The sequence below is a fragment of the Fukomys damarensis genome, unplaced genomic scaffold (genome assembly GCF_012274545.1).
Source record: "Fukomys damarensis isolate Sample0158 unplaced genomic scaffold, DMR_v1.0_HiC HiC_scaffold_39, whole genome shotgun sequence".
NCBI lineage: Eukaryota > Metazoa > Chordata > Mammalia > Rodentia > Bathyergidae > Fukomys > Fukomys damarensis.
The window spans coordinates 106,353,109-106,363,894 of NW_022900951.1; the positions used below are offsets into that span (position 1 = coordinate 106,353,109).

Consider the following 10,786-nt stretch of genomic DNA (forward strand, 5'->3'; position numbering starts at 1 on the left):
AATACAACCAAGTGTTACAGTGAGCAAAAGAGTTCCTTAGATATAAATGTGGGTGAATAAATCCATCTGAAAATTTGGGTGGAGGAAAAAGGAGTTTTTAGGAGTCTAGAGAAAGAGGGTGGAGGTGGGGAGATGGAGGAGGAGCTGGAAAAGTGAGGAATGGGAGGTGAATGTCCTTCCTTTCTACACCCCCATACTTAGCCAAACTGGGTTTCATAGTCTCTGCCAAAGATTCCAGACTTTCTTCCAGAGGGCAGAGCCTGTGACAGTGTGACTCACTAGAAACAGAGATCAGCGCGATGCTACATGCAGATAAGTGCTTAATACAAGCTTTTTTGGGAAGATGATATTTTCAAGAGGACAAAGCCTTGTGACACTGCGCAAGGAGGAGCCCTCTGCGGGCAGAGTCTGCAGGAACTCATGGTGGAGTGTAGAAGTGGGGAGATGGTGACTGTCTCTTGTAAAGCTGCTGCAATCTCAAGGCAAGAGACCAGAGTGTCTGTGGAAAGATGGCAGAGCATAGCAACTGGCACATGATCTGGATAGGAGATTCTTGCCCCATGCTCTGGCTGGCGTGGAATTTCTCAAGGAGCAAGTGCCAAAACCATGCTCAGAGGTTACTGCCAAGGGTTTCCCCATTAGGAGAGAGAAGAGTCTAGCATGACTGTCTGAGATAGCCCTAGACCACAGCCAGCAATAGAAGGCTATGGGGTTATAAAATATCCAGCCCTGGCAGGAGAGAGGAGAGGTCTCCACCAACTCTTGTCCTCAGTCCCAGAGCAGGATGTGGCCTCTCCTGAGCTGCTTTCTGTGTCCCAGGGTGGCACATATGACAACCCAGGATAAGGGCTAACTGATTGGCTGGAGTTGAAATTATATTGTAATCTTCAGAGCCATCCCTAGGGGACTGAAACCTCATTTGGCTGCTTTAGCCACTGTGTCTCTCCACACCATCACAGCATTTAGAATTCAGTGTCCCTGGTAAACATGAACTAGAGAAAAACCTCCAATGAGTAGGTAGTAATAATAAAAAGAACTATTAATTGAATAAACCAAGAGCCCAGGCTAGGCACTTTGCAAGTGTTGTCTTATTCGATATTGTGCCTTTATGAATTAGGATTATTGTTATTATTCCCACTTTATAGATAAGCAAACTGAGGGCGACAGAAATGAAATAACTTGCCCAATGGCGCATGGATCTGAGCTTCCGTCTTAAACTCTTCAGCCCAGGAGCTTCACCATCTCTTTATGCTGCCTTCCTGTGACAGGGCCAGAGTTTCACTCCAGATTCAGAGGCTGTGCTTTTTACCATCGTGCTCTACTCTAGTGGACAATAGAGTATCTACCCCCAAGACTGAGGGAGATGTGTTCAGCAGGAGGTAGGATGCCAGGTAGCCAACATGGTCTCTTCTAGGTCAGGGGTCCAAAAGCCGTCAAGTTGTTTCCTTCAGGGTAGGGGGATGTAGCTCAGTGCTACAGTGCTTACCTAACATGCCCAAGGTCCTGGGTTCTATTCCTGTAGTGCCAAAAAACAAACCAAAAAAAAAAAAAGTCTCTTTCACTTGCACCCAGGACACTGAGCTGAGTACCTGGGTTTTACTTCTTGAACCATGGCTATTTCACCGTGGGTGTGAGAATCACAGTGTTCAGAGATAAAAGAGACCATAGAGATTCTCTAATCCATTGTCTTCAGATAGGAAACTGAAGCAGAGAGAGAGAGAGAGTGAGAGAGAGAGAGAGAGAGAGAGAGAGAATATGACTTGCCCAAGATCACATAGGACCAGGCCTACAACTACAACTCAGGTTTCCTTAATTTCTTTTCTGGTGCTTTATCCATGTATTATATTGCCAGACTCAAATGAGTACATAAGGGGCTGGAATGTGGCTCAGTGGGAGAGTGCTTGTCTAGCATGCACAAGGCCCTGGGTTCAATCCTCAGCTCCACAAAAAAAGAGCACATAAATCCCCACCAGCCCAACCAACCCACAAGGTTTCCTGGGACAGCAACATGATGGGATGTCACGTGGGGAAGCTAACAGTTGTTTCTGGCATCAGCCTAGGAAGGGCAGTGGTATCCTCCAACCCTCAAAGGAAAAGTAGATCTTCCCTTAATGACCATTATGTGCCTGTTGTCTCTGGGTTTAGCTAAAACATGTTGAGTTCATTTCAGTCTAAAAATATTGGAAGACAATAAATAGGGGTGTTGAGGAGGCAGTGAACTACTTATAAATTTTCATGGAAGCAGCACTCTTGTGTAGCTTGGTCCCTCCACAGGCTGGGGACTCCTTCTGCCCAGCCTTGGGGTCCAGGCAAACTGCAGGTCAGCTATGAACGTGGGCAGGTGCAGTCTTGGACTGTGGAATTTTCTTCCTCTCCTGATCACTGGGAAAAACCATCTTCCTGTGTTACATTACCAAGTGGATGGAGGCTGAGCTCAATGTTCCTCAGAAGCTGCCCACAGTCAGAATGACATCATGTCTTCCCGAGGGCTTCTGAGCTCCCATCTTCTGCCAGTTAGCTTAATGGTTAATTACCCATCAGTGTGTGTTTCTCTGTCTCCCTGGCTGCCTCTCTTTCTGTGTGTGTTGCTCTATATCTCTGCCCTCCTTGCCATTCTATGTCAGCTTTGGATGTGTGCCTTATATTCAGATGGGATAGTGCAGTTAGTTGAATACAAATTTCTTTTACACTTTTACCTTCATCCATGGAGTCATCCCCCAGAGACCTTTGTAAAAATGTATTTGTACAGATGTATTTGTCTCCTTCTTTTGGGCACATCTACCCTCCCCCACCGGCCTCCAACAAAAGGACATTCATGCCTCATCTATAGGAAAGATGCCAGATGTGTTCCCTGGAGAAAAGAAATACTTGTGTCAGCTAAGAGCATGTGCAGGGGCTGGGGGCTTGCTGAAGCTCACTCATGCTGGATGAGCTCCAGGAAGATGGTTTGCAATGCTCCATTTATCTTTGTCAGCCTCCCGCATTTGCCCCTTAACCCTCCTCCAGCACCCCATCAGTACGGACCTGCCTCCAGATACCCATGGCATGTTGACACCACCCCTCCCCTCATGGACTGCCCTGGCCTTGGCTCTATTTCAGCTTCCAACTAAGTTTCCTGTGCTTTCCAGGATGAGAACCAATGGCTCCAAAGAACAATACTAACAGGCTGATGGGTTTTCCGAGACAGTAGCAACAACTAATATTTGCAGAGCGCTTTGCATTTTGCAAAAGCTCTTTCTCATGTGTTATTTTATTGGATCATCTGGGCAACCATGAGATGAGGAAAGTGAGTCTTAGCAGAGGAAGGTTCAATGGCTTGAAAAGTCATTTACATAGCTACTAAGTGGAGGAGCTGGAATGCACCTAATCAGTTGTCTATCTAGATTCAGTGATGGAGGTTTGAGGCTTCTCAGGGAGGAAGGGAAAGTGTATAGGGTATATATATACACCTGGCCCTCTGGATCCATGGGTTCCACATTGGAGGATCCAACCAATCAAGGATCAAAAATATCTGGAAAAAAACTACATCTATACTAAATATGTAGAGAGTTTATTTTTTGACATTATTCCCTAAATAACTATTTACATAGCATTTGCATTGTTTTGGGTATAAGTACCCTCGAGATGATTTAAGGCATATGGGAGGATGTGCATAGATTATATACAAAAACACTACACCATCTTATATAAGGGACTTGAGCTTCTGTGATTTGGGCATGCACAAGAATTCTAGAACCAATCTCCTGTGGAAACTGTACTTAGGGACAATGATATTAGGCACAAGGTCACGTACTTACAAGGAATGCTGATCCACAAAGTGTCCCTACATGATCACCATTGTTATCTTCATTTTCCAGATGAGGACGCTGAAGATAGCAGAAATAATTTGCTTGGTATATCTAACTAGTATATGATTTGGGCCAAGATTTTCATCCAAGTTGCTTTGATTCCACTACATCCCACAATCCCTAAGAGAATGGGGATCTGGAGTGTGTGCGTGTGGCCTAAGGGGAAGTCATCAGCCTTGTGCAATCCATGGAGATGGTGCTCATGAAAGAGAGGAAAGGGTGAGAGGAAAGCCAGCTGCAAAGGGGAGCAGGTGCTTTCACTGCCTGACTGGGGCCAGGGAGGTATGAGGATGCTGAGATGAACAGGAACACTGAATCCCAAACACAAAGAGATTGTTTTCCTGTTATCCATCACCTTCCAATGATGAGCCTTCCTTCTCTGAAGGCTCTGAGGCCGTTCCCCTTTTTCTGTTTTCTACTGGGAGCAGCCTACTTCTGGGCTCACCTCTCACAACAGACAGGGGTGCAAATAACGTGGGTAGGGATTATAAAGAGCTGGAATGGGAGCATTGTCTACTGTCGAAATTCCAAGATTCCAAGTAAAAGCTCTGAGACTCTGAATGGCGTTGGAGAGGGGGAGACCTCCAGCAGAGAGGGCCCTCTGCCCAATTCCAGCAGCGACTTGGATGGTGTATACAATTAGGAAACCAAAGAGAAGCCAAACGGCCAACCTTACTCAGCCTCACACCTCGCACACTCCCACCCGTGTTCCTGCTAGTGATAGGTATTTTTAGAGTCCTGAGCTCGTGGTGTTAAAACATCTGCCACATGCCTGAGGGCTGATAGGGACTCAGCCTTATTCAGAGGCAAGAGGCAAGAGTGAAGACTGCTGAGGGGTGGGAAGTGGAGAACAGAAGCCAAGTGGTAACACTATTCCTGGGCTAGACCTGCTCCCTTTCCACTGATCTTCACTCTTCTCTCAGCCTGTTCTCCCTTTCTTCCTGTTCAGAGCACCAGACAGGAGAAGAAATGAAAAATCTTTTCTGTCTCTGCAGATACAGACCAGACTTTGAGGACTTAACAAATTTCTGTATAACCAAAGTCAAAAGTTCTCTCTGAAATGATCTGGGCAGATACCTAGGTGGCCAGACTGCTTGCAGTTTGATGGCTCAGGCCAGTGCAGCTCCTGATGATGATGATGATGGTGGTGGTGGTGGTGGTGGTGGGGTAATGACACCCTTGATGGTGAGTGATCTGATGCAGAGAGACTACTTATAGTTTAGTTGGAGAGCTGCAAAGAGCACTGAAGAAACAATTAGAGGACACATAAATATATTCCAAATGGTATGATACAGACTCAAAGTGTAATAGGAATTCCTGAGAAAAGAGAACTGAAAGTGGAGAAGACTTAAGGAAGAAGGTAGAGGCGTGAGCCTAGCCTTCAAGAATCAGTGAGATCTCGATGGGGCAAAAAGGGATCAACCAAATCTAGAGGGGTAGGGTGGACCAGGAGGATCAAAGGTACAGTTTGAACCCAGGTTGAGAGGGGTGAAATGAGGGCAGGCAGAAAAATTTCCATTTGATGCCTCATGCAGTAGAGGGCTACTGTAATTTCCTGATGAGGAAGATGGTATGCAGATACAAGCAGGTGTTTAGGAGAGCTATTCTGAAAGCAGCACTAGAGTAGAGACATACAGAAACCAAAGGATTGCTGTCATCCAGGATTGAAGAGGAGGGTCTGACCAAGGGACCTGAACATGGAAATAGAGGAAGGGTCATGCCAAAGGGTTCCAAAGGCCATGTCAATAGAAGATGATGGACAGCTGGGAAAATGAAAACTGATGGTCAGAATGATGACCTTGGGGCCCTGTAAGATCTTCTCTCAGCAAGGAAATTAAATCATATTTACTCAATTATACTTATTTTTAACTCCATAAAAAGCTGTACTTGTTTTAAGAGGCATGGTAGTCAATTAGTGGCCATAATCAAATTTTATTTGATAATTGAGAATTGCATAGGGCCTTGGGACCATCATTCTGAATATGAATGTCTCTCATCTAAGATGTTGGATAGAAAAGGGAAAAAAGATTGGGTTTGAATGTGTGTGGAATCCAGAGTATTCCTTGGGTGTTGTATCTTCACACATTACTGATATCAGCTTTTTTCCTTCATAAGTTAGCTTTTATCCCAAAAGGCAAGGTGCGGAAGAAAAACCCTGTGAGTTAAATTATCGTTTATGTAATGTACAAGTGAATTTAAAAGTTAACTGAGGAATAAAGTAAAATTATAACACCACCTTTGCTTTCTTTTAAAAGTAATTCAAGCCAGGGATGGTGTCACCTGCCTGTAGTCCAGCATTCTGGGAGGTTGAGGCCAGAAGATCACAAATTCAAGTCCCAGACTGAGCAACTTAGCAACTTGGTAAAAGCTTGTTTCAAATTTTTTAAACAGGGGCTAGGAATATAGCTCACTGCTAAGGCCTTGGGCTCAATCCTTACTACTGCAACAACAACAACAATAGAGTAATGCAGAAAAAAATTTAAAAAGTAATGTGTGCTTGCAGGAGTAAATTTGGGAAATTAAAAAAGAAGAAAATGCGTCACTCCTGCCTCACAAGTTCAAGGTCCTGAGTTCATTTCCTGGTAGTGGGACTAAAAGAAGAAGAAAATATCACCTATAGTCTCACTGCCCATAGTCATTAATGTTCTGTACACATATTAAATGTTTTTGCAAAATTGAGACCATAGCATATGATTTTTGAGGGGCTGAGGATTGAACTGAGGACCTTTACCACTGAGATACACCCCAGCCCTGAAAAATTATGTATTTTTTACTCTTGTATTTTGTGAGCACGTCTCTCACCATTTAGTCTTTGGAAACACTATTTTTAATGGCCGCATAACAGCCCACTTTATAGATATACACCTTCATTTTCTTTCTCTCCTAGGATAAGGCTATTTCCTATGCTTTTTTTTCTTTCAGCATTGGGGATTTAACCTGGAGCCTTGTGCATGCTAGGCAAATGTTCTACCACTGAGATACATCCTCAGCCTTGTTTTGAGACATGATCTTGCTAAGTTTCCCAGACTGACCTTGACTTTACAATCCTCCTGTTGCCTTCCAAGCAGCTGGAATTACAGGTGTATGCTAATGTGCTCAGATGGTTCTTTTTTTTTTTTTAAGTATAAATAACACTGATTAAGATTTTTGTACAGAATTTTGAGCACATCTCTGCTACGTCTTTTGTACAGATTTCTGGAAGTGAGGTTACAGGTTCTAAAATCTGTGAACATTGTTAAGCTTCTTAACAATATTACCAAATTGCCCTCCAGAAAAGCTGGCCAATGTACAACCTAGTTTTTCTTCTGAAAACCTTCAGATTTTCAGGCTGGGGATTTAGCTCAGTGGTGCCACCCCCTGCCTTGCAAGTGCAATGGCCCAAATTGGATCCTTGGTACCAAAACAAAACAAAACAAAAATCCTTCAGATTTTCTGACCCAGCACTCTTTCTTTTTTTGTTTTTCTTTATTTTGTTTTTGGTACCAGGAATCGAACTTAGGACCTTGCGTTTTGAGGCAGGCAGCAGAACCACTGAGCTAAATCCCCAGTGCTGTTCTTTTCTATTTTGTCTTCCTTTCTCATCCCCTTATTTCTCCCCCTCCCCTTCATACTAGGGATTGAACTCAGGGCCTTTGCACTGAGCTACATCACCAACCTTTTACATTTTTTTATGATGAGACAAGATCTCACTAAATTGTCAACTCAAGATTTTTTGTTTGTGTTTTTGAGATAGGGTCTCACTATGTAATTGAGACTGATCTGGAACTCACTATGTAGCCCAGGCTGGTCTCGAACTCACAGCAATCCTCCTACCTCAGCCTTCCGAGTGCTAGGATTACAGGCATGCATCACCATGCCCGGCCTCAACTCTATATTTTCAATTAGCATTCAAAAAAACTTAACAAGCCCTAAAACTTCTCTGAACATCGAAAAGCCCATTCTGCTAATATGTTGAGAAGTACTTCCTGTGTCAGAATTTATAAGCTCATTTTCTAAAGCCTCAGAACCACAGTTTCTGTCTGTTCATGTCTCCTTTTCTGACTCCACACATGGGTTTCTGTATCTTTCAGGTTCAGGTGTGGGACACAGCAGGTCAGGAACGCTTCCGCAAAAGTATGGTGGAGCATTACTACCGCAATGTTCATGCAGTGGTCTTTGTTTATGACGTCACCAAGATGACATCCTTCACCAACCTCAAAATGTGGATCCAAGAATGCGATGGGCATGCTGTGCCCCCACTAGTCCCAAAGGTGCTTGTGGGCAACAAGTGTGACTTGAGGGAACAGATCCAGGTGCCCTCCAACTTAGCCCTTAAATTTGCTGATGCCCACAACATGCTCTTGTTTGAGACATCAGCCAAGGACCCCAAAGAGAGCCAGAATGTGGAGTCAATTTTCATGTGCCTGGCTTGCCGACTGAAGGCCCAGAAATCCCTGCTGTATCGTGATGCTGAGAGGCAGCAGGGGAAGGTGCAGAAACTGGAGTTCCCACAGGAAACTAACAGTAAAGTTTCCTGTCCTTGTTGAAACCAAATGGTGTAAATATAAGATAAATTATAACTGGAGTTTTTTCTTTCCCTTTCTTCCGTGCCTGCATAATGCTGACACCTGCTTGTTTCCATACAAATTGGTATCAAAATAAAATTTGTATAGATTATCAGATGGCTTTATGTCTTGCTTTTCTCCAAGAAGACATTCTGTTTTTTTTTTCTTTCCTCCTTCCTTCCTTTCTACTGCTGGAGGTGGAACCCAGGGCCTTGAGGATGCTAGGCAAGTGCTCTACCACTGAGCTATATCCCCAGCCCTAGGGACATATTTCTGATGGTGATGAGTGGAGGAAGCAGCTTGCCCTAGAGTGGCTGCCCAGCACCAATGTCTATTCACTACCAGTCTTTTATGGTACCTGAAATCATCATTTGAGTCACTTCTCCAAGGCAATTCATTCTTTCAGTGTCATTAGTGGGCAGAAACATCGAGTGGGGATGGTACATGGACCAGATGTTTTTGCTAGAGAGATAATGCAGATGGCTGGATAGAGAAGTGCTTCTTTCTCCCCGCCCCCTTTTTGAGACAGAGTCTTGCTATGCATATTATGTATACTATGTAAACTGCCGCAACCCACACAGCATAGGGAGAAGCCGGGGAGAGCGTTAGGAGATGAAGAGAAGACGACGAAGAGACCAAGATTATTCTTGATAGCCGGGACCAGGTGGGACCATACCCTGAGGAGCTGATGACCATCTGGCATCCAGTGTGCTCTTTATTTATAGTGTAGGGAGGCGGGGTACCTAGTGCCATGTGATCCACGTGGCCTAGGCTGAACGCCATTGTCTCAGGATCGGGGCATGCGCAGAAAAGGAACGAGGATACATGATGTAACTGTCTCCTGGGGCTGTGCCATCCAGGATCTATAGTCTTAGTCAAACAGTCTGCTTGACTATCTAATCTATGGAGGAGAAAGGGAGTAGCGATTAGGCAAAGGGCCATCTTCAGGCTCAGCCCGTGGCAGTATACTAGGCTGGTCTTGAACTCTCAACAATCCTCCTGCATCAGCTTCCCAAATGCTGGAATTACAGGCATGTACCACCACATTTGACCTTGAATAGACAAGTCTTGAAAGGAGATATGGATTCAGTATTTCCTAGATATGTGCCTTGGATGTCCATATAGGCTGCTCTCATTTCCTAGAGTTTAATTGCAGGAATAATGCACACACTGAAATTAGTTGAGAACAGAACTGGACAACATCAAGTGCAAGGTTGTACTATGGGAAATGCGAACCTTATGTGCTCAACATCACTGAAGGCTCTCAGAAAAATAACTGGACTTATTTTGTATGTTAATAGGCATAACATTTGGCATAGTAAAGAGGAGGGAACTGGGCAAAGGTAGGGAGGCAGAATGACCTTGGGGGTTGGACAGGAGGACAGCTGGAAGGCTAGCCCAAGGGAGAGCTGAGCAGCCCCCGTGAGGAGCTGAAATGGGGATGTGCTCAGGCAGAATAGCTTGTACTTGGCTTCTGGGGCTGTCTTGTTGAAATCCTGCTTGGAGGAGGGTCTCAGGATGGCAACTCCTGAGCGCTTTCCTTTGTTAAGCATATGAAGCTGTGTCCTCAGGTGGCAAAGTGTAACATGTACTAGATGCTTCCAACCAAAAAGAGCCTGTCTGGCCCTACCTGGCTCATCCCTGAAGTCCTCTCCCATCCCCATCTGGCCTCAGGCTCAGCCCAGCACCAAGTCTGCTTCTCATCTCTTGGCTTTTGCCTGCATCCCAGTCTTTGGCACCTACTACTCCAGTCAGAACTGGTTTTCTTCCCAGTTGTCCCCACCCAACACCTTGCACCTGAATTTCACCCAAAGGGCTCAGGACCTGTTGTTTGTTGATAATATTGCTTGAGGAAACCCTGGTTGCCGTTTCTGTCAGATGGAATACCCCATGAGCTTGTCTTAGACTCTAGGTGATGACTCATCACCAAAGACATGACCTGCTCTTATACCTTTTGGCTACCGTCATGCAGTCGTATGGCTGGGCAACCTCTCAGTAACTGTACTAATGGACATTTCTGTCTGGGTCCTGGCCCTTCTTGGTCAGGGCCTCTTTCTATAACAGGATTAAGAGAATAACATTCCAAGTTTTCTAACCAGGATTACCTCTTCTCAGACCCAGACTGTCTCTGATACCTTTCAAGCCTTCAACAAACATTTACTGAGATGTACTATGTGCCACTGTTCTAAGCTCCTGAGATTATATAGGTGCACAAATAAAATTCTGTGCTCAAAAAAGAGGCAGGCTCTAAACAAGAAATGAAAGCTGGATGTGGTGACACACACCTGTCATCCCAGCACTCAGGGAAGGTGAAGCAGGATCGCAAGTTTGAGCCCAGCCTGGGTGACTTAGCAACTTAGTGAGACCCTGTCTCAAAATAAAAAAAAAGGGCTG

The 10,786-nt window shown here is 44.7% G+C and overlaps 1 protein-coding gene across 1 annotated transcript in view; it reads left to right on the forward strand.

The window, feature by feature from the left end:
* Rab33a (RAB33A, member RAS oncogene family) overlaps positions 1-8,454 on the forward strand; it is an 11,349-nt gene extending 2,895 nt beyond the window's left edge. The window contains exon 2 of the mRNA XM_010607998.2: positions 7,919-8,454. Coding sequence (XP_010606300.1) covers positions 7,919-8,374 — 456 coding nt within the window. The 3' untranslated portion in view covers positions 8,375-8,454. The remainder of the gene's footprint in view (positions 1-7,918) is intronic.
* Positions 8,455-10,786: the final 2,332 nt, after the last annotated feature.